Source organism: Leuresthes tenuis, unplaced genomic scaffold (genome assembly GCF_036924035.1).
Source record: "Leuresthes tenuis unplaced genomic scaffold, fLeuTen1.0.hap1 SCAF_6, whole genome shotgun sequence".
Lineage (NCBI taxonomy): Eukaryota > Metazoa > Chordata > Actinopteri > Atheriniformes > Atherinopsidae > Leuresthes > Leuresthes tenuis.
Genome location: NW_027325360.1, coordinates 11,792,316 through 11,817,035, shown reverse-complemented (window position 1 = coordinate 11,817,035; position 24,720 = coordinate 11,792,316). Strand labels below are relative to the sequence as shown.

The window sequence follows — 24,720 nt, the reverse complement described above, 5'->3', positions numbered from 1 at the left end:
TCACCAGCAGAAAGTTTGTTAATCATACAAGTATTTCAGTCTGAAAAGACAGAAAAGAGAATGATTACACCCAGCAAGCTTTAAGGCAAACAATGCAACATTTAACTGTAAGTTGTAATACACATCATATGAAATAAATGGAGTTTACTGAAGTGTAGTGTATCCACATGTCTGGGGTGAAACAATTTGTTTGTTCTGGGTTTGTCAGATGGAGACGTTGTCCCATTTATGTTTCTGTATTTTGATCAGAAGGGAGGAAGGGAGTGAGACGGGCAGAAAAAGAGAGAAATGTGGAGGTGTGCGACGTGTGTGATGTGAAAGGTCAGAAGCTCTGAGGTGCTTTTTGATCCTGTCCATTTTTTTCTTTTTTACCTCCCTCTCTCACCCTCTGATGTGGTGTCACAAACTCAAAGAGATTTTGAAATGTGGCCTCTCATAAAAGCTCATGCACACACTCGCACACATACACACCAACAGCTAAACTCTCCCTCAGCTGTCGCCTCTTTTACGGTGCCAGCAGTTGCCTATTAGAGTTTGTCAGAGTCAGACTTCTCGGCTTCGCTCACTTCTCTTCTTTTACCCTCAGCTGAGATTTTTTTGTTCTCCGTGTGAAACTTGGGGAACTTTTCTGTTTAAAACCTCTTGTAAGCATCAAGTTTTTACATTTAGTCCTGTAAAGTTTGGATGTTGCCTTGTTAGACCTATTTGGCTCTCTTGAGGTAGTTCAGCTGCAGGATGGGAGCTGTGATGGCAGCTCTGTCTGTAGAGGCCAGGAGGCGCCTCTCTCGGCCCAGCTGCCTCTCACACTGCGGTCACAGCGCAGCCAGGTACCATCGTTCAGGTAGGCCCACTAGGTTACACCTCCAGGTTATTACTTTGTCTCCACATTTTCAACTACACAATCATTTATCAACCCATCTGTTTGTCAAAAACTTCTTCATGCTTTCTCATCTTTAATAGAGGCTGGACTGGATGTGACTTTCTCTTATTCTCTTATCTTATCAACTTCTAGTCTATTATTATCAAAGCAGCATCATCACATCATGTTGTTGATAAAAACAAATACTTTTAATCGACTGATGTGTAACTGTTTTCAATTTAAAGCGAAAATTTTATCATGATAAGTTATTGTATATCAATCAGTGTGACAATAATTTAATTTTTAAATACAAAACATTTCCCATATGGAAAAATCAATAGTTAAAGAAAATATATTAGAAAAAAAAGAATTAAATAAATATTCTTTTAAAAATCTTAATCACATGAGCATAATTGTAGATTCAAAAGTATTTCTCATTTTCACGAGTGTGAGCAGTACTTTATAATGAGCAGACTGTTGTTTTATATGAAAAATGATCTTTAAGTTAAACTTTGTTATGGGGTTGGAGCTAAAGGTTGAGCAATATTACATTTTGAATGTGTTTTGTCTCCTTTTGACAAAATGAACCACATTCAAACATAAATATATAGAGATAATTCTGTAACCACGAACTTTAAGATTTTGAAAAGGCAACCAGATTAAATGAGAAACTGCATTTCATGAACAAAAGTTTTGTTTAAAGGATCCCCATGTGACACCGCTCAGTAATCTAAAACAATAACTTGTATGACGTGTATTATTAACTATATATCAACATTTTATCTGAAAAATATATACATTCATAGACCCTAAGTATTAGAAACTACCCACAAAACATTTTTTAGATCACCTGATTCATTTGATTCATAGGGATGATGTTTAAATCACAGGTGTGTGTGTGGCTTGTGAAGAAGAGTCTTCTTCCTCTCTGTGAAGGCCTTTGTTGATGTGTCTGATTGAGAGGAAACCGTCTTGATCCTCTTTCCCTATTTACAGTCTGTTGTGTCAGCAGGCAGCACCAGGCACTATCTGTTAAAAAAAAAAAGAAGCCTGGTCAGAGAAACACTCCCACTCAAAAGACCATGCAAAGTCAACAGCATCAATATACAGGAGAATGAACCTAAACGCTAAAAATAAACCAAACACACACACACACAAAGTTATTTCTCATGCAAACATAAGTCAGCATTTGAAGATCACATACATGAAAGCCACAGGAATTCATTGTGATGGGAACGATGGAGTTGGGATTTAAGCGTGTGGCCTCAATATTTCTAAATAAGAGTCTACAAACTTGGAGGAAGAAGCGGGAGGAGCTCCACTGCTACCTCGCCACAGAGATATTGATCGCTCTCACTCTGGCCTCCCATCTTTGTCTTGGGCCAAGCCAATTTATAAACATGCATTCACACACTGTAACCTGATGCATTAGAAAATGCTGTGTCATCAGTCACTGTATCCTCTTTTGACCTGTTAAACGCACACGCGTGTTATTCTCTAAGTTGTCTGTAGTGAACCTGTGGCACATGTTTCAGGGACCATTAAGGTAATATAGTAATGTATTTTGATAATGATAGGTGAGGTGGCCCATCACAGGGTCAGATAACAAAATGACAAAAATGACCACTAAAAATTGCAAAACAATGACTAAAAGTTGCAAACAGACTTCAAATGTCAGGAAGATTATTTCAGACTTTGTGAATTTATTGCAGAGACGCAGTGTGACCCCCAAAGGGGTGCAAAACTGATTAAAAGAAATGCAAAACAACAATTAAATTTAGATTTAGATTACTGCTAAAACATATGAAACAACAAAGGTACAAAATAACCTTAAAAAGATGACCGACAGCAAGCTGTCAGTAGCAGCTGTTTATTGGTAGTTATATGTCAGTAAATAGAGTAAAAAAGAAGAAAAAAAGGTTTCCTCTAAAGCAGGAAAAATGTGAGTCTTGCACCCATTTTTGCTCATTATGCAGATTTGAGTCTATCTTTAAAACTGTGCCGCAGAGTGACCATAAATATTTCTTAAGCTGCCTCTGGTTGTAAAAGAATTTAAGAGGTGGATGTGAGAACTGAGGGGAAAGTTTAAAATGAAAAGACCAAGCTGCAAGGAAGAGGAGAGAAAGTCTGCGGTTGGCCAAACTTATGACAGAGGAGGTGTAGGAAGGAAGAGGAGGGGGTAAGCTCCAGGATGCGAATCAGATACAGAGTAGGTAAAGAGAGAGAAGTGCAGTGGAGTATAGAGAGACCAAGAAAAGGATGGATGTTAGGTTCCATGTGGAAAGGGCGCTTCTGTTTTAAACTTCACTTACTGAATGCGAGGGGAAGTTTTATCTGGAAGTAGCAACAGATAAAATTCAGGAATCTGCAGAGAGAGGTGGGAGTGGAGGAAAAGTACGTGCAGAGGAGGTTGACTCCGAGGGAGGAGGTTTTATTCTCTACAGCTCCTTACTCAGTTTCTCAGGATTTTCTTCCCTGGATGCTACTAGGTGTCTTCTCTTCAGAGCTTTCGTATGTAAACCTTGACTTGGACAGCAGCGCCGAGCCTGAACTGAATCATGAACAATCAAGTTCATCCTGAAAAGGTCTACCTGAGGTTCACTGTGAAAGAAAAACAGACGCAAACATGGTTGCGTGCATGATTTAGATCATCACAACTCTCAAAAGTAAGCCTGATGATCAGCTTGACTGATTGCATGGACAGAGCAGAGTGGAGAAGAGTGTTTTTATTGAGTGCTGCTGACACTAAACAGTCCGACTGCACTCAGCTTGCAGATGAAGCATTTGCTGAATGTTTTTGCTCCAGATCAGAGGTTTAATGAGTTACTCATGTGGTTTGTGGTTATAATGGGGTACTTTATTTCTGAATGTTCGCATTGTTTTATTGTCATAAGGCATGAAAGATGAAAAGATTTGGGTAATTCATGTTAAAGGATACACTTGCATTTACTCGGACCTCCATGCAGATAACATGTAGTAAAATCATAGAAATGGACACAAAGGCTCCTCTGCATTCTTTTCTCTTTCTTAATGACGGTTTCATCCAACATTGTGGGGTGATTTATTAGTGCAAACTATGCTGTGAGGACTGATAGTGGTTGTTTGGATTCAAAGCTGAGCTGTAACTTGTGTCCAGGAAGAAAATTTGGAAAGTGACTCTAAACGCCTCCTTTAATCCACTGTGATAAATGGCTTGTGACACAGCCTCCGTTCTCCCTCATGGGTCTACGGGGGGAGATTTTCCATATATGTCAGCTTCCACATATTTTCCACGTCAGCATCAGTGTTGACATTAGCACAGCTTTCGTCCAGCTCACTGGCCTGGTTCTCATGCTGTGTCCTGGGCCTGGAAACAAACTCATGCTGTCACCCATCGACCAGACTGATTGCTGTCACTTCTTGGCTCACCTCTTTTGAAAACACTTGCTGCTGTCTGGTACGACCCGGTGTGACTTGGGCCAGCCCAGGTCCTAGATAATCTCGATCACGCTTGGCCTTAAGTGGTTACTGAAGTCATGGGGATCCAGGGCATGGAGCTGTTTGCCATCGGCGTCGTTGTCATCATTTTTATGGCCGTTCTCAAGCAGTTTGGCATCCTGGAACCCATTTCCATTGAAGGTAAGGGCCAACACATAATTGATGATAATTGTCATCCGAGGGCAGCACTTTAACCCACATTTTAACACCACACATGTATGGGATAAATACTCTGCACCACACGATAATATAGAAACATTTTAAAGTGTTAAGTAATGTTCCTGTAAACTCTAAAGTTCCATGTAATTTTAGGAAATACTGAGAAATTATTTAGTGATGCTGCTGTGTTTCTGAATTTAGTAAAAAAAATTACAGCTAAAATGTTCCCTTATGGTAAGCTTTTAAAGTCAGGAAAATCGTAGTTATTTTTGGGATGAAGTCTGTTATCAAAATGGCCGACATCTCAGTGTAGTAAACACAGCTGGAGGTGTATATTAATTAAACTGATTATTTATAAAAAGGACAATGAAGCAGTATCTGCTTTATACCTCTAAACTAGGTCAAATTCAATGTTATTTTAGCTGATAATACCTGAAAATGGTTGATCCGTCTTTATACATGATGAGATTGTATCAAATCGTAATTGTTGTATTTATTCCTATCATCTCTAAGATATGGATTAATTTGCTTTGTAGATTTCTTCTGACTAATGAAAGTGAATTATTGACATGATTTTTGTTAATCGCACTGTTTTGGAAATCAGTGCGCATATGATACCATAACTCATTTTCATATGAAAACACATAATTTCTGAAAACCTTTGACATATTACTTTCAAGTGTAAGAAATCAACCGGGGATGTTTCATGTTAACATCTATTAGTTAAAGTTCATTTCCCATGAAAATAAAGCTTCCCAGTGAAATTATGTTGACTTTTATTATCTGTATTTTCAAAGACTGTTGTCTCGGAAATTCATTTGCCCAGAAATATAATATTTACCTCAGTAGATATTTATTTATCTATTTTCACCAAACATCACAGTTTTATATTGATATACTCAGTATGCTTAAATAGATACTTATTTCTTTGCCCTGTAATTTCTGAAATATAAAGTAAAAGAGAACATTTCAAAAACCCCATAGTAAAAACTTTTATAGCATAATTTAAAAGAAAATGAAGCAAGAATTTTGAACCGGGTTTGATCCAGTGCTCAGATACTTGTCTTGAAATTGTGTGCAAATTAGCACAATTTTGGTGGAAAACACAACATTTGCGTTTTTAACATTTAATAAAGTATTTAAAAACCCCTCATTGTTTTACTTTAAGCTATTTAAGTCATACAAGTTTTATAGTGAAAGACAATTATTAATTTAGTTGTAATTACAGAGTAATGTATAGAAGGAAGTTTAAATATACATTCATTGATACTACTTTAGCTTATGCATTAACCCATCAACAATGATAGATAAATCATAGTAATAGATAAAGACAAGACTTATCGTTTGTATCTGAACAACTAACCGTTTTTTTACAGTGATTTCAATCAATGTACAGTTGCTCTGACAAACATAACAATTATTAAGAGAAAAAGAGGCATCACTGCTGTGTCTTACCCTTCAATCCTTGTTTTAAGTTCTAAAAATGTTCTATAAAAACAGAGCTGTAGTTTAGTCCCTTTCAATTGTATGGTTTTTATACCTCTAAACTTAATATTTTGCATCAGTCCTTGTCCTGTCAACATCAGAGTGTAGAAAAGGTTCATGGGTTGTTTTAGTCTGCTTAAACATAAGCATAAAAACCTGGATGGTCTGTGTACATTTGACTGTATCTGAGAAATCAGATACTTTGAATGATTTAGACTTTTACATTGAGGGCCAGGGAATCAGAGTGCCCTGCTGTGAGCATGCCAAGACAATTACAGCCGGAAGGCTCCAGTCAGCACATTAGTGCTTCTTATTTGGCCCTGCTTCATAAAGTAAGAAATTCAACAAAAACACCAGTAATGTCTTTTCATAATTTATCAGTCCTCTTAGTCTCTCCAATCTTTAATTCTTCCAATAGCTCCCCCCTCTCTCCTCCTCCTCCTCCTCCTCCCACTGTGGCTCTGTCTAAACCCTGGTTTAGCATTACTTCCCATTAATTATACATGCAGTATCGAACAGGCTTTCTCTGAGGCCACCTAAATGTGGAGCCTAGATTACTCCTCCAGGATCCTGAAGGACACTGGCAATCCGTCTGTTGCCTCCAAAATTCTCGTCATATTTCTTCATCCTCATTCCAGCCTCTTCATCACTTTCCTCATCATCTCCCAGAGGGACTAATTTACCAGCTGCAGGGTCATCATCTTCACCGTGTTTAACTGTTTGGAAGATCCAGAGTCATTATAGTTCAGGCAGTCCAAGTAGTTGACCAGCTGTTGCTCGTACTTTTTTGAGTCTTCTGACAGCTCCTGCACATCCGTCACTGATGCTGCTCCTTACTGTACTTCGGAACGTCACACCACTAAATACATAGTGTATTCAATTCTATACATTGCTACCTTATACATGGTTAGAGTGATCTTTTTGATGAAAGGGGTTCTGACTGAATTGATGATTTACATGCACATGCATTTTATTTAGGAAAAAGATTACACTATACATGTGCGTCATTTGACTTTTTAGAATCCACAGGCGCAGATATTTTCTCCTTGATGACTGACTTATGATAGAAACAGATTTATCAGACTCATTGTGGTCCAGATTTACTTTTGTTCTAAAAAATTTTTTGATCTGTTAAAGATGACAGTCACACTCTTGTGCACAATCAATTTGTGTTCGGACTTTTAGGGTTATTCTTTGCTATATTGAATTATGCATCTTGCATCATTGTTTATATTTGGGAGGTGTAGTGGTGCCGCGAGTACTAGATATGCTCGTAATTTCTGCCTGATTTTTTTATATTTTAGATAAACAGTGACGTGTAAAGCTACCAAAACTACTACTTGGACTATTTTAATTTATCAACAAATTGTAACTTACACTAAATTTTCCCTGACTTGAAGGAGTAAGGACATTAGGAAATTCACACTAGTCAAACGTGCGAATTAAGTAGTCGATAATAACTATTATCTCATCCTACAAGCCTGTGAGACAGAATTTTATTAAAGTTACAGCATCATGAGACTGTATCATTAACATCATTCTGAGCCAAAACCAATAACAAAGTTGAAGAAAAACATTTGGCCAATAGCCAATATATATTGTCCTTTTCATTTAATTTCCCTTTAATAAAAGAAAAAACTTTCAAAGCTCAAGATTTAAAGTATTTTACCACTTTATCTCACTTTTTTTTTTTAAATAATTTTTCTACTGATTAATGAAAGCTTTTCCATCAAAGAATAGTTTCTTATATATCTGAAGAAGAGTCTTTTTATGTTATATTTTACTATTGTGTAAAAATATAAGATAATTAAAGCTGAAAGTGAAATACTGGAACCTTTAAATGTAGGGTGTTAAAGTTCACTGAGAATAATTACAGATTCATTTTTCATTGATCTAGTAATTTGAATAACTTTAGTTTCATATTACTTGCACTCACATGTTCATAGGAAAGTTTAACTGCTTCGAAATTTATCTTTTAAATCGTGTGAAAGTTCCTGATGTGTGAATATAAGACCTGTTAAAAGGTAGTGTCCAAATCTGGTGGTTGCTTTAGGAAAAAAGAAGGAAGGAACTCAACAGGGAACAAATGGCTTCTTATTCTCAGTTTACCTGCTGTAACACTGTGGAAGAATTCAAAGCACCGATTGCTTGTTTAAATGTGAAATGTGAGAATAATATAGTAATATACAGCAAAAAGAGTTTAGTTTATGACTTAATAGATGGTTTCTGCTCCTTCCTGCCATCATGGTTACAGCACTAAATGTTATTATTTCCTTAAAAAAAATTCTTAGTTCGTTCTTGTCTAAACAACATTTTTTTAATGGAATTCAAGCAAAGATTTCATCAGCTTCACTCTGTCTCATTTCCTGTCTGTGTGTTTGGAGAACATTTTAGTCCATTTTAGGTAAAAATGCAGGCAAAGCGATTCCCTCTTGAACATCCTGGTTTGGGCTTCACTGTGCAGAGGGAAGTTTGTGTAAAGAGGGACACCAAAAGGAGAAAGTTCCCCCTCACTCACGTGAAGTCTCTATGCCAGGAAGATTGATCATTTAAGCATTATTATATGTTTGATAATGACAGGAAGCATCAGCTGTAGGGTTAGATATTGTACTAATCAGCAGATTAATCATTTGCGGTCATTATTTCTTAAAAATATTCATATTATCAACATGAAAACAAAAGATCCTTTTAAATTTGCCCCATTAGAAATGCACACATCAACTCTTGTTTATGTTTAAGCATGTATGTGTATGTATACTTTAAGTCCATTTATGGGACCTAATCTTAAACAAAACTGCTGGCTGGCTGATGGCTGTCTCAGTCTGATGTCGATTTTGGATTCAGTCCAGCTCAGGTTTATTTTGGGATGACATCAATGCCAGAGGAAGCCTTCTCATTAGAGATGTACAAGCATTATTTTGAGACTTTCTGATACCAATGTCTGGTATTTTCTACTCCGCAATTGATTCTGGGTGTGGATATTTTAAATAATGAGTCATATCACTACTCTGAAAGGAAAGACTGAGAAGAAATGAGGAACGGGATGAGTTTAATTTGCTTACAGCTGTTAGATAGCTTTTAGCTTCTTTAACACAGTACAAACACTTTATATTGAAGCTTACAATTTTACTAATTCTACTCAAAAATAAAGATGCAGCAGTTCAACATAAACATTTAAGCATAACATCCCTTCCAATAGAGTTTGGATGCTGTGGGAAAGTAAATAAAAACAGAATGTAGTGGTTTGCAAATCCATTTTATTACTTTTTACATTATTTTGTTTCTGTTTGTTTCTGGTGTTTCTGAGCCTCTGCAGTTAATTCAGAATCGCGTTTGTTCGCCATGTCGCCTGACAGCCTCAATCTTTTAATAATATTATATGTTTGCAATAAGTCAAGATTCTTTAATCTTAAACTCTTTGAAGTACGTGCCAACACGATCATTTGTTCGTTTAGGTCTGACAGACCCTTCAAGATGCTTTTCCTTTTAAAGAAATCTAATCTCATTACCAAACTGTAGCCAAACTAGTTATTTGTAAAATTTTCCATAAGGCGGTATCTGAGTTAAGGCTGCATATTAAAACTGGCCTCCAAAGTCACTCTTTTTTTATTATCATTATTAGGAAATAACATAAGACATAGAATGCATATTTGTTCAAACTTTTAAAATACTGTTTTTATATTTTTTCTTCTATTTCATTGTTGCAATATAATTTGCTTACTTCAGTTTCTGTGTTCTCGAGGCTCAAAGACCGGATAACAGAAATGTTGATAGCCTTGCCTGAATTCTACTACTTTATTCACAGCAGTGATCTTCTACAGAAGTCTGAAGTTATTCTAACTGTAGGGAAGTTTGTTGTCTATCTATAGTCTGGCTGTTTTATTTTTAATGAATAAAAAGAGAAACTATCACTTTGGAGGTTGAGGTTTCCTCCTTAAACAACAGCCTCTTGTTTCAGTTTATGTGAGATGTTCCTGCTGTTTCATTAGTTTCCACTAGGGGGAGGCAGACAGTGAGATAGGATCTGAAGAAGCGTCACAAGGCCCGAGGGAGCGTTTCCTCACCATCTCTCTTTATTACATGACTGTGTTGCAGGACTCCACTCGTTATATCTGTGCTACAGACCCCAAGAGAGATGCGGGAACAATTAGAAAGTGGATCGCGGAGCTGAGAGGGAAAATGAGATTCAGGACACCTGTTAACCTTTTGTCAGCACCCTCTCTGGTTCCTTAAAGACAAATGATCATTTTCTATAACATGTTTTGCATAATGAACTCAAAGCTTTGTTCATCTTGACCTGTCAAAGCTCTGATACAGAGTGATGTTATGGTATTGTTGTCTGTTTTTTGTTCTTGTGATGAAAATGAGAGTGAATTCTCTACTGTTCCGCAGGAGTTCACAGGTTAATTTTCAGGCGAGAAAAATTAATGTGATGGAGGGAGGAAATAGCAAATGATCAGTTGTTCGGTCTGTGATGGCTCACAGAACTCTTTGATATGAGTTTTGTGTGCAACTGCAGAAGAGGGATACTTTTGGAGGAATCAAAACTACCTTCTACAAACTAAAGAAAGGAAAACATTTGTGGTTGAGTTTTTTGCATTTCTTGTGGATTTCCTAGATTTTGGGGTGAATTTTTCTGTCTTCCTTGAGACATTTTTACAGCAATCGTCTGAACAAATTGGCCTTACCGAAGGAGGCGGACAATCACACTTTCCTCTTAGTTGTGGAGTTATCCGGTGAGCTCCATTTGGAGCACAAGAGAGCACAGAGAAAAAAATACACTCAATTAAAAAGGCAGAAGGGGAGGGCTAAATAGAGTAACAGAGTTAGCAGGGGATAGAAATGTGACAGAAAAGGAGCGATGAGTGAGTGACACTGTTTCAGAGACAGAAAAGATAAAGAAGAGGAACAGACTGTGAGAGACTGGAAGACACCAATGGATTCAATGAATGCGTAGATTAAGTCCAGTTATGTAGAAGACAGAAAGAAAGAAAAGGACCGGGGAAGATAAGCTCGAAGCAGAGGTGAAGATGAGTGTGAGATGGGAGACGGAGGGACTTCAGACAGTTGGTATCGTCTGCCTTGTGATCATGTTCCTTAAGCTGATGCACCTGCTGGGCCTGATCGACATCACTGAAACCGGTGAGACAACACGGGACGGGGTAGTAAGGATAAGGAGGAATGACGTCAAATGAGAGGGCTGGAGAGAGCCTGGAGAGATTATTTTATTCCACCCAGAGATATTTTTTTAAAGACATGAGAAGGATACAAAGGATAAGTAATAATGTGGGATTTGACGTTAGGGTCATTTTAAGGGTTAAATTAATTTTAGTTTGCGGTGTCAGCAGATCCCATGAAAACACCAGCAGTGTCAGAATTGAAAACCCCTGTCTGTGATCCCTGAGATCACTGAGTTAACCCCATGCAAAGTTTTAATTTACAGTGAAAATATTTGCATAACGAGCTATTTCTGGCTGGAAATTGCAGTAAAACCCTGAGCTAAAATATAAATGAAAAACTTTGAATAAAAATGTCTTACTAAAAATGTCACACACGGTTTTATCAATCACCTCTTCTTCGACTTTATTTGCCATCACAGACGTCAAATTGTTGTTATAATTGCTAACAATTTATTTATTCATTTTTGCATTTCTCTGGTGGGATTTTGAAACCACTTCTGTAATGATTTACAAGTGTAAAGACAGTCAGTCTGGTCTTTAGTTACTTCCACCGATTCTGGATGGAATTCAGGTCTGCACTCTGAATGGACCACCCATAATTTGTTGATATTTACCAATTCTTAACTTTATGTATCATATTGTTGTCTGGTCAGAACTGTCCAAGGACAGTTTTTACTGCGGACTGTCATTCCTCAAGGTGCTGTTTTCGTCATATAGGGTGCGTAGGCTGCTGGCTGAAAATAGCCCAAAGCATCACATTCCTATCTCCATGATTAACTGTGATGATAATTGAATGGTCTTTGTTTCTTTCAACGAGTAATAGCCACATCCTAGTGTCCACCCATCTCTGTTTTATCACATCTGTCCACAGAACTGATGACTCAAACCTGTCTTTTTAGTCTAGGTAAGTTTTTGTGTGTCTGAGTTGTTTAGGTGAGTCCTCCTTGCTCAAAGACCTGCCTTGTGCACAGTCCACTGGATTATCAGACTTAAGATATAATATAATATGGTGAAGATTACTGTGCAGGATGGCTTTGGTGGTGATAACTGGACCTTGATCCTTTGAAAAGAGAATTATTGTAAGATTTTTGAGTAAAATATCAGAAAAATAACAAGTAGCAGTGGCCTGAAACCAACAGTCAGTGCAATCAAAACAAAGATTCACAAAGTAGAGCAACAGGATTTTGGAGTGGACCAACCAGAATCCAAGAATGCTCCATCTGTGCAAGAAATAAATGGTTTTTTTTAAGAAGCCCTGCAACTTCATAAAGCTGTAGATTATCACATGCTGGCAGAGGTTAAGATTCCAATTAGGGAGAATTAGAAAGTTTGTTTGAATACTGATAGCTGTATTCAAAATACAAACATTTTGAATAACCAGCAGTTACAGAGAAGAGTGATCAATCATTTTTGACAGTAATGTTAAAAGTGAACAGAAGACAGGTAACATTCCTATGACACGGAGTCTTTAAACTGTTTGTAGCTAATTACTGCCATTTTGAGCCAGAAAAAAACATTTGCCTTACTAAGATTCATGATAGTAAGCATGAAAGTAAGCAGAGATGCTGATCATGTTTAGGATTGAACACAACAGAAGTTAATGGAGTATTACTTGCAGTCTGTTTTTAGCTGTGCAAAAAGACACTTTTGTTGCTTTAGTTATTATTTAAAAGCACTAAAGCTGAATATGTGGGAAATTGATCAACTCCAAAGAAATTTTTGTGTTCATGATAACAACAGCATCTGGGATCTTTTCTCAAAGATGAATAGTGTGATCAGTTCTCTGTTGTGTTATCAAAGACTATAGACTATCTTTACTCTTATACAAACATGTTTATGACAGTATCTCATCATTTGTGCCAAAGAAAAGCTTGATTCTAATCAAATCATTCTGTAGTTCAAATAAAAAAGGCTGATAAACGTGACAATAAAATGGAGACAGACTTGCATACAACAGGGTTTTATGTAGGATCCTCTTGGCTCTGCCCAAGTTCTTTTGGAGGTATGGGTATATCTTCTCAAACCTTTGACTGAACCTGCATTATACAGGGGAATTTGATGATGGTGCATTTGCACACTCAACAAGAAAGATGTTAAGTTGGGGAAGGAGTAAGCAACAATTTTGAGATCTTTTGAACTGTGATTATTTCCAACTACTACTATAAGCTAATATTACAGGGCACATGAGCATGACCATCCTTGCAGATGCAACCCATACTGTCAGTGGATGTATCTTACAACACAATAACTTACAGGTCTGTAGTGTGCAGTCTGTAAGTAAATTCATGTGCAATACAAATACAGGATCACCCCTCCTGTGATCTTAGGTAGAATATAACACTTAGTCAAACCCTTTCTTATGTTTGAATCTTTTTCACTAAAAAATTAAAATTGAGAGGGTCTGGTGCTGTTCCCCAAAGGTTTTCCCAAAGTATAGCTATGGCTTGGAGTCCAGCGGTGCTCAAGCAAACAGAGAATAAAATCATGTAATCCCAGAGCTCACAGCAGTGTTTAGAAACCGACTGTGAAGATTAACCATAAACCGTGTTTGCTGAGTTTATGTTTGATATCTGTGGACATATTGTGCTGTGTGGGATTATTTTGGTTTGTTTTCAGGCATTTCTGTTTTAGTGAAATAAGAGATTTAGAGTCACAAGTCTTGGCAAAATTCTGGTACAAGAATGTACATGACAGGAAAGTCCAAGATGCAAAAAAAAGGCAGAATCACGATAAATCAAAAGTAATGAGTTTTGATCAACGGACAAATTATTTTAGTGCAAGATGACGAATGTTTAGTTAATGAAAAATTTATTTAAATGTCTCCACATACTTTAGTTTTTTTGTCTGCAGTTGTCAAAAGTTCTGAAGAAAAAGATAAAAGTTGTTAATGCTGAAACTCTGGAACCGAGATTAATAATTCATTTATATGCTTCAAGGAAAAATGTTTGTTACTTTGAAAATAAACCAGAATTATTGGTTGAGCGTCATAGGAGCTTCATCATCTGGTTTTAGGAGTTCAGAAGTAATCTCTTTCTTAATTTTCACTGGAGTCAACAAACCTGAAATTAATGGAATAATGTGACCTCGGACTGGATCCCCTCCCAGCTTCAGTTCCAGTCTTGCTGCTTTTTGGTTGACATTCCAGTGTAAATTATGTTTCACTGCTCTGCTGGATAACAACAGTCTTTTCCCCTCAACTCCCCAGTACCAATATAAAAACCTCTCGGCGTCCAACATGCCTTGACTTGTTTTCTTTTGTTCTTTCTTTCTCTTACTGTCACTCTCCCACTGTTCTCCATTTACTCTCTTTCACCTCATCTCGGTGTCAACACCCCTCCTCCTCTGTTCTCTTTGTCTAAAGATGGTGAGTATGGAACAACAGAAACCAAGCTTACTTTGAGAAAACAGCCCCCCTCTTTTTTTTTTTTAGTTTTCTTTTACCAGTTATGCAGTGCTTTCTCTTAGCGTGTGTGAACTGCTGGCCAATACTGCTGCAACAATTACTTTGTGATTTTAAAAGCAGATTGAAATGAGCTTCTCACATTTAGATTTTCTGCAGTGGCCTTTTTGAATAAGGATGCATTAAAAGATTCTAGTTTGGTGACACCGCCGCCTTAAAGAAAGTACCCCCTCCTCTTTCTTTACTTCCTTGTCACCTGCCCTTTGATCTTCCACACAGTTTTCCAAATTCTTTTTCTTGAACTCTTACGTTTTCCCCACCTGCCGTCCTGATGAATGTGTAAACCCACCCTCACCCCCCAAATGTTGGCCTGCAACCATTCACTCGGTGTCTGCCTCGTCCTTCCTTTTTCTCTCTCTATCTTTCCCTCTCTACATTATTTCTCTTTCTCTCCTTTCTTCCCCCCTTCCTGTCTGTCTATACATCCCTCTCTGGCTCCGTCTCTTCCTCCTACAGATAGCAGTGACAGTGATTTGGAACTGTCGACGGTGCGTCATCAGCCAGAGGGTCTGGATCAGCTGCAGGCACAGACCAAGTTCACCAGGAAGGAGCTTCAGTCTCTGTATCGAGGCTTCAAGAACGTATGTGTGGATGCTGCCTAGATGCTTTTAATTGCCATTGTAAGGTGAATTATTCTGATATATATGTATCTCTTCCTGTCTTGAGCAGGAGTGTCCCAGTGGACTGGTTGATGAGGAGACATTCAAGTCCATCTATTCTCAGTTCTTTCCCCAAGGAGGTTAGACATTAAAACAATCTCTCCTGTCTTCCTTGTATTTTAAGGGACTACCATAAAGGATTACCATAAAGGGATGCATTTAATTTTCTTAGAGATGTTGGTGGGAAATATTTAGTAGTGCAAGGGAAGATCTTTAATTATTTCATGTCTGCTTTCATATTCATTGCAGAATGTCATTTGTCTTATTGACCTAAACAAGGCCATCTTTGAAAAAAAGAAGGTGTGAGTGGCAGCATATGATGCTCAAACACCTGTATGCACGGTTCAGCAATAATGGCACCTTTACAATTATGCATTTTAACCATATTATGAGACCTGCGTACCATCGTGGATGCTGGAGAGTCTGACACAGAGACATTAACAATAGATCCTTAGTATCCTGAGGGCTGTGGGGTGGGTCTTTGTGAATTGGACTTCTCACAGATACAGACACAGATTAAATCCTATCAGATGGAATTCTGCAGAGACTGGGTCCTTCCTAGTGTAGCTTCTGTGCATCTTACTGCTGTCCTGCTGTTATAGTAGAGAGGTATTACAATGTCATGGGAATGACTGGTCTACAAAAATGTTTAGGTTGGTGGCAAGTGTCAAAGTTACATCCATGCGAATGCCAGGGCAGGTTTTCCCCAAAGAAAATTGCATTGCAACACAACGAGCAGTGTTACTCACTTTACCTGTCAGTGCTTTTAATGTTGGGGCTGATTGCTGTAAAGGGCATCTTTCACTCTGTCTTCTCAGCAGCAGACTAAATCAATGTTCTGTTTCTTTTTCCATAGATGCAACCACCTACGCTCACTTCCTGTTCAATGCTTTCGACATTGACAGAAATGGTTCAATCCGCTTTGAGGACTTTGTCATTGGCCTGTCGGTGTTGCTCAGAGGTTCAGTCACAGAGAAGCTCAACTGGGCCTTTAACCTCTACGACATTAATAAAGATGGCTACATCACCAAAGAGGTGTGTGAAAGTGGGCCACATAACTTTTTACAATGAAAAGTTAATGAAAAATTACCATTGAAATATATTCAGATGATATCCCCTTTCTGTTTTCATTCCTGACTGAAACTATAGGTTTGGACAGGACACCCTGATCATTACTACAGTGCAGTAGTTTTAGTCAATCTAGTTTAAACTTTCATTGCATTTAGCATGTACAACCAACTAGATTGTGCTCAACTTTAACAGTTTTAGACACCAAAAATATTTTTTTATGATAGTCACATTATATCTTGTTGATTTAAAGCAAACAAAAGTACATTTTTATACATTTCAATTGGACAGCAATTTCAGAAGCTCTTTCATGTCTGTCATGGAAGTCATCTTTCTTCCTTACTTGCCTGACATGGAGTCATCTGGGGTCGTAACCATGAAGGGAATAAAGAAATGAATTGCGAGACCCTTCAGAGCTGTGAGACCAAGTGTAGCTATACTTCTTACACACACACATTGCTTTTAAGCTTTTATGGAGAATGGCATGCTAAACTGTTTTACTTTTAGAGTACGAGCTACACATGTAAAAAAAAAAGAAAAAAAAAAGCTTTTTACCATATTGCCCATGCCTGAAGGGACCCTGAAAACTGAGCAGACTTTCACCGTGCCTAAACGCGCTCAGGAGTTGTCTGTTCTTGCAGTCGGATATGACCTTTAATCATGTTGAAAAATATTTGAGACCTCTAGTGGTTGTGCTAGCAGCTGCATATTTGAGCCTTACCCACAATTATTTTTTTAAACCAGCCCAAGTGTTTTTTAATTTCTAAACTTGACAAAATTATGTTAATGCCTAAAGACAAACCAAAGTGACAAAATGTTGTTGTGAGGAAACTAGCAAAATGCCATCCATGAGGGTGATGGTTACATTGTAGTGAGAATATATTCTAGACCCAAACATCATCGTTTTATACACCCAACCAAGAAATATCATTGTTTAAACCCCACCAGAAAAAAACTAGTGCTTCAGTAAAGTGTTGTTCCTGTTGCTGACTGAATCAAAAAGTTGGTCATTATTATAGTTTTGGTTTCGATCGGTTCAAAAGACTCAAAAAGAATGTTTAATAGCTAATATAACTCTTATTTCACTCCTGCTGTGAGTAGCAGCAGTACTTTACAGGACACCAATAACTTACTGGTCATTGTTAGTGATGTGAATGCCTTTATCAGTCTCTGCATTTGCTGTACATCAAGGTAACAAGAGGGCACTCTATGTTGAATAAGGCTGATTATCATTTTTCATGATTTTGCATTCCATGATTTTCATTTGATTTTCATTTAATTTCTTTATTTGTTCTGATCATAGCAATATTCAAACTACTACCATTTTTAAAAGTGATGTGTTGCAATTTTGTGCAAACATTTGTTATATCTAAGAAGACAGTGTTTGTCTTTGATGTGGGTTTTCCTGCGCAGTGCAGCGACATGTAGGTTTGATTAATGAATCACTCCATATTTGCCTCCATCTGAGGTACCCTGATATAACCTCACCTTTATCCCAGGTTGGGCTTGTGGATGGCTTTGATAGAATAAAACAAATTATTATTTCAATATTGAACTTTAATAGAATACTTTTTTCGTGCCACAGCTGCTATTACATAACTTTTTACTGTCAAACATTTTGGAAATTCTTGTTGAATTTACAATGGATATAACTGAAAAACGTGTTCATATTTCTCAAACTAAAGTCTGCAAAAAGTCTCAAAACTCAGATGTTGAATGGATAACAAGTCTCAAACTGAACCTATCCCATCTCAGGAGGTGACGCCATAATGTTTGATTATTTGAGTACACAACAAATCACAAGAGATTTTTGGGAAAACAAACTGGGAAACCAGAAAAACATAACTTCGCTCGAGGTCTGTCAGATACGAGGTAGACAAAGTGGATGAAAACGGATTGTTTTTTCACTTGCTTCTGTCTTTTCTCCTCAGGAGATGCTTACCATCATGAAGTCAATCTATGACATGATGGGGAGGTACACCTACCCTTGTGTGCGGGATGAAGCACCTTCTGAGCATGTTGACAAGTTCTTCCAGGTTTCGAATGCACACACACACACACACACACATGCGCACACACACACAAAACAACAACAAATACACAAGACATCTTCTCTGAAAAAAGGCTCTGACTGACGCGTGTGATGTTTCTTTTTCCAACAGAAAATGGACAGAAACAGAGATGGTGTAGTGACTATCGAAGAGTTCATAGAGACTTGTCAGAAGGTGATTCATGCTTTTTCACTCAGTCCCACGCACAAACAGATGCCCTTTGCTGCACTATCAAAGTCACCTCACAGTTACTCAGCAACACAAATAGTGTATAACAGCTCAGGGTCCCTGATTCAGTGTCAGTGACAGCAGGATTTATGTAGTTAATCAGACACTACACAGACTTGTCCGGGAAAAGCACCCCCCCCCCCCCCCCCCCCCTCAGAACGACACAGAAAGCTTCTAAAAAGCACAAAATGTGCCAGACAAATACAGCCTGTGCAGTACTGATTGACAGAAAATCTAATAAACTTTATCAGAAAGTATGTTAAACACAGAACCACCTACACCAGAGGGGAAAAAAAACCTGTCATATGTCAGTCATGTTGTATACGCCCTTCCTCCAGCTGCAGGCAAACATTAATTCCTGTCCATTTTCGAGGCAGTGATGAAAACCAAATATGTCATTTTCATTGTACTGTGTCAAGACCCAAAACCAGAGAGACTGGAAGTGCTTTAAGACAATTTCTACAACATGAAGGAAAAGAGAGTAAACCTCCACTCGTCACATTATCAAGTAAACTATTTTCTGTGTTAAAGCAGAAATGTATCAGTCATAACCTTTTATGGTCAGTCAGCTTCAGTGTTCGCCTTTTCAAAGATTTCTGATTCATCTGTTGAGGTTGTTAATGAGGTTGAGGTCCAGTTCTTGTGTCATTGGGCATACCTCAGCCTTTTTTACCCTGTTTCTCGTCCTAAAGAATGGCTTCCTGACAGCCACCCTTACATGGAGACCCTTTCTGATGAGGTTTCTTCTTTCATCCACTTGTCCAGTTTCTTCTTATTTTTAAGGATGCACTGCACACTGTGCTGAGATATGCCAACTTTATGGCAAACAGCTCTTTGGGAATCATCTTGTTGGTGCAAAAGTAATATTTCATATTTGTCAAACTGTGTTATCCTTTTAATTTTTTATAAGTGTGACTAAAACAAAACGATGTGTTTTTGCAAGAGGCTGCTAGTAACACAGTGCCTAAGGATACAGTTCAAAATTGGTTCTTTGCTAAGTTGTCTGCTATGTATAGACACCACACTGGTTCATCCGTTGAGTTAGATGCCTTTTTATGCTTGAATGATTCATAGTTTGCAGTTAAGTGTCTTAAAAAAAAATCAAAGACCTATTCCTTTGAAATGGCCAGATACAAGCTCTGGACTGAAAATGAGTGAAACCATGTGCTCAAAAGTAGGGCAGCCAATATCCAAAGAAAAACTTGAAAAGACCCACAGAAAGTCTGGAGAACTATTGCTCATGATCACTTTAAAAATCTACAAATAAAGTCTGGCTCCTTGGAAGCAAAATGTAAAGAAATGAGGACGTGGCTCAAGGTTATTACACAGTGCCGTATGCTGTTTTAGCAGCTTCTCCAAATAAGCTGTCATTATATAATACAACGTTTCCTTGTGATGTGCTCATTAGTGATGCAACCTGCACGATGTTTTTTTTTTTAATAGGTCAGTTGATGTCGCTTCAATGAATCTACACTGATGCAATCATGTCTCTGGTCTTTCGCAGCAGATGAAAAACAAAAGCATAATAAAACCATTTTTTTACAGCGCAGAAAGCTATAAAATGTTAACTGGTTCTCAGTGGAGGACAAAGGTGGAAAGGCTGGGAGAAGATGTTATCATTGAGAACAAGAGAAGTTTGATTACTGGCTTTTTTTGTTGGCCACAAAAAGTGAATCATATTGTGTAGGATTTTCTGATTACCACTTTTCTTCCTCATTTCATGATTAGATTAAACTATGTGGGCTCATTCGTGTTGTGTTTGCTTGTTCTGTAAACATCCGTAGAGCTCTGACTCACATGGCATTAGTAGAGTGGGTCTCAAACTTCCTCTGGCATGCATCTGCTTAGAAACTGAAAAAGAAAACAGTTCCCCAGCACAAATGCTATCAATCATTCATGATGAAATTGGGAAACAACTTTAAAAAAAAAAAAGGATCCAAGTTGATTTTTTACAAGATAACAAATCTGCTTTTTCACCTCTTATTTCCACTTAATACATGAGTAGATGAGTAAATTACTGATTTTCTGTTTATTCGTCTGTGTGTCTAACTTACCACAGTCCTAAACATTATTGAATAACTCTGATGCAATTTTGGAGAATCTTTCAATAAAAATATGGATAATAAAGTGAATTTAGCCTTTAAGAACTAACAAAACTTTAAAGAGCCAATATCAGGCTCAGTTACAGGTTTTATTTTGAGCATTTACTAAAAAAGTTTTACATGCCTTTATGTAAAAAAATAAAACACTGTCTTCTAAATGGCAAACATAGCTGCCTCACCTTCTGGTTATAATGCCTTGTTTTCAGCGGACTGATCAAAAAATGATGGTGTGAGGCAGGTGCTCTTCCTTTGTGCCCAATATTACACCAGGTAGAGAATACACGTTTCACAGTGACTTTGGCACGTCTGAACGTGAAGTCTGGACTTCAAACGAGGTGTTTCAAGCAGTTTGGGAGGAGCATCATCTGTAGGGAATAAGAACTCCCTTTAATATTCGCTTTTTCTTTCGTAACAATACCAGAAAACTATTCCTAAAAAAGGAAAGCCCTTAAAGTATAATATGTGTATATATAATAGTGTATCTATGCATCCAAATAGTAAGGTGATACAGAACAAATAGTTTTGAGCACAGCTTTGAATAAAGAGAAAACCACAAACTGCATGTTTTGTTTTCCATGCATCAAGTAATTTAATAGATCTGTTTTCTTCAGTCACAACTATCTCTTTTAAAGCTGTTTTTAACCAGTTTGACATTTATAAAGGATTATACACGAGAAAAGGCACCAGTAAACCCCAACAACAACAAAATATATTTGTGAGACTACATGACTTCAGCACTACATAATTGAGCATAAGTATAGCTTTGGGCAGTGAAAACGGACTCATAAGAGCAAGCTGAAAAGAAGTTCAGGTGAGGATGTCACTGATGGTAAAATGTTCTTTAAATGTTAAATCGTGTCTGTGTGCTAAATCCTTAATGAATGTCACCACATTTAGATGCCACAAATAGAACATTTTAAAGTTATTTCTTGTTGTGTGTTTTTTTTTTTTTAAAGAAATAGATCAGGTTGGGTTTTACCACTTTATGCATCAGTAAACAAACAACAGGCCATGTTGTAATAGTTCCATTTACAATTACTGAGTCAATTGTTTTTTCCTGAATTTTGTCACTGTATCGACTAGAAGAAAAAAAAGATGTGAACTGAACTTTTGTTTGTTTTAGACTTTTTCATTGATCGATGTTTTTCCATATTCTTTATCTCCAGGACGAGAACATCATGAACTCCATGCAGCTGTTTGAAAATGTGATATAAAAAAATGTGGATGCTCTCAGTTGTTCATTAGCACAACTCACATACAAACGCTGCACACTCATCCACGTTGCCCATACCTCAAACTTAACATTAATGTATACTGTAGGACATGCTGGTACATAATGTAGGTACTGTAAAAATACAGAAAACAAGACGTTTTTCTACTTCCCGCTATGCTCCGGTAGCTGTATCTTACAACGTGGATTAAAAGGACTGCTTCCTGGGTAAACTGTGTGTCCACGATAGTGCAACAGAAGAGCTCCTTGTGCTTTTATAGTCAGAGAAAAAAGGATCAGCAACCAACAAGGAATCAAGCTTGCAGTAACGCTTTGACCTGAGCCCACATGGATACGAGCTTTAACACTAATGTGCTCTAACACACACATGGACCAGCAGTCTCTTCAAGAGCTTTTAGAGCGCTGGATGAAGTACAAACAAAGACAAAAAAAAATTAAAGCATGTTTGTCATGAAATATGTGGCGTGAATTAGCTTGCACTACAATTTTATGACTATGTATTATACACGCCTGAAATAAATGCGCTGTAGATACTTGCACCTGTTACACTACTGATGCGAACCAGTGTGTATGTATATATGTATAGTTATTAGTTATATTATATCCTGCATTGTGTTGGTCTTCTCAGTGCTGCACTGACTAATGTAATAGGACCAGACCTGAATATTTGTTTATGTGTTCAGCAGTTTGATATTTATCAAGTTTAGTAATTTAAATAGATTGTTCAAGTAAATTTCCTTTTTTTTGTGTGTGTTTTGGAAGATTATGTTACCTGGTCAGATTGGAAAAGTTGTGCATCTGTACAGTGCTGTGGAGAAGCAAAAGGACTGTTAAAAGTGTGTTTCTATGCTGAATTAAGGCTTTAACATGTTGGTTCAGTGTATGTGAGCATGCTGACTCAAGTCCCACAGTATTATGTGCAGTAGAGCTGGACCTTTGTGATGTCGGTTCATTAAAGTTGTTGTCAACTGCCCTGACTTTTCTTTTTAATGTGTCTATTTCTGCATTCTGTGACAAAGCATCTTCGACTGTGAGTGAACAAGTCAGTTAAATTCAGTTAAGTTCAACAGTAACCACTATGGGGAAATTATATTGCTGTCATAGAAATAACTGCTGTAGATATGTTCCTCTTATTGATACCTAACAAAATAGAATAAAAATAAAACAAAATTCAGGTAACAAACTTCAGACCACAGTGAGCAGTATTGTGCAAGTTCACATTTTACAAGAAGTAGTTAAAAGTTCAATTTGAAGTCTCAGAATTAGCTAGTTTGTGTTAATATATCACTTTCTTATGACTGCTTCTAAATAATCTTGGTACATAGTGTTATGGATTACTGGAAGATGGGCCATCTGAGCAGATACACACACATATCTACATGTATCTATTTTATTATAAACCTAATTAATTAAAGTATGATTAAGAACATATGTTCTCGTGCCTGCTTTATTGGATCCTTTTCACACACCATTGAAAGTATGAGTCAGCAGAGGCCTCTTTCCTATAACTTAAGGAATGAGGGGAAACAACAGCAACTGTGTGACAAAATCTGGTGTGGGAGCGCAGCAGCAGATAAAATCATACTCAGAGACAGTGCATGACACAGGTGAAACTGTCTGTGTCAAGGCCAAAACAAAAGTTAAACTTACTGTACATAACAGGTGCTACCCTCTAGCTTTCTACAATGCTAAGCCATCTATTAAATCTATGATATCCTGTTGGCAGGCCTCACTCTTTTTTCACTCCTTTACAACCGTCTTCTGAAACCTTTTGCTTTGGCACACAACTTTTGTAAGTTTCTGTTGTGCAGTCTGCTGTGGTTGCTGTTTGGTTCTACACGGCTGTCACCAAACATGATGTACCTGTAACTGGCCTAATGCAGTTAAGTTAGTTGTATACATGGTATTTATGCCTGTGGTTGGTGCAGAAATCATTGCAAAGTCTGAGGCCTCCACCAGCGAGTCCACCAGCAGGAACCGCCATTACACCCTAAAAATGATTTGCAACTGAACAAATGCTACTGAAAATTTAGCAGTTATTAAACAAATAACGACAGATGACTTTCTACCCAAAATAAAAACTTCAGTGTTAGTGTTAATTTTTTCTTTGTTTTGATATACTTCTATCATTTTTGCATTGTATGCAAAAACGTTCACGTTAATGTCCTAAATAAAGCTCCAAAGTTTAAATACCAACATTTTATAGGTATTGAACTTCTTAGTTTCTTAGAGAGTTTGTATTAATTTCCTTTAAACTTTATGTAAAAGTGTTGATTGCAAATAAAAGAAGAAAAAATATAGATGTTAATATGCCCATTCATCATGCAGTAATTTTTTCAAAATAAGGTAAATTTTACTCTTTTTATGAGCTGAATTTCATAGCAAGTTATTTGAACTGTACTAAGTAAAAGGCTTTTTTTTATCTGTGTGATACCTACTGAGCCTGTTGCATACCATAGGAAAGCATCTGCGTCATGTGTCTTGGTAAAATATTTGTCCTGTCTTCAGTTTAAACTTTTACAATAATAAGAAAACAACAAGTGCTTCTAAAGTTACCAGCTAATGATATCAGAACTAAGTTCAGGGAAGTCTAAAGTTGCGAAATAATGTACAGAACAACTGAGCAATGATTGACAATATTAAAGATAAGCAAGAACCAAATAACATCTGTAAGGTAAAACCTTATTTATAGCTAAAAAAAAAATAAAAGAAGAAGCGACTTCTGAGGCTTTTCAAAAATATGAAATTTAACATTAAGAGT

The 24,720-nt window shown here is 37.2% G+C and overlaps 1 protein-coding gene across 3 annotated transcripts in view; it reads left to right on the top strand.

Annotated features, from left to right (window-relative positions):
• The window catches only part of kcnip3b (Kv channel interacting protein 3b, calsenilin), a 50,399-nt gene extending 27,471 nt beyond the window's left edge, over positions 1-22,928 (top strand). The window contains exons 1-7 of one of the 3 annotated variants that reach the window (XM_072387616.1): positions 4,065-4,477; positions 15,077-15,201; positions 15,290-15,359; positions 16,136-16,314; positions 18,279-18,383; positions 18,510-18,572; positions 21,895-22,928. In XM_072387616.1, coding sequence (XP_072243717.1) covers positions 4,375-4,477; positions 15,077-15,201; positions 15,290-15,359; positions 16,136-16,314; positions 18,279-18,383; positions 18,510-18,572; positions 21,895-21,942 — 693 coding nt within the window. In that variant the 5' untranslated portion in view covers positions 4,065-4,374 and the 3' untranslated portion in view covers positions 21,943-22,928. Of the gene's footprint in view, positions 1-4,064; positions 4,478-9,977; positions 11,123-15,076; positions 15,202-15,289; positions 15,360-16,135; positions 16,315-18,278; positions 18,384-18,509; positions 18,573-21,894 lie in introns of those variants that run through there. The other 2 variants (XM_072387615.1, XM_072387614.1) reach the window with 2 other exon arrangements.
• Positions 22,929-24,720: the final 1,792 nt, after the last annotated feature.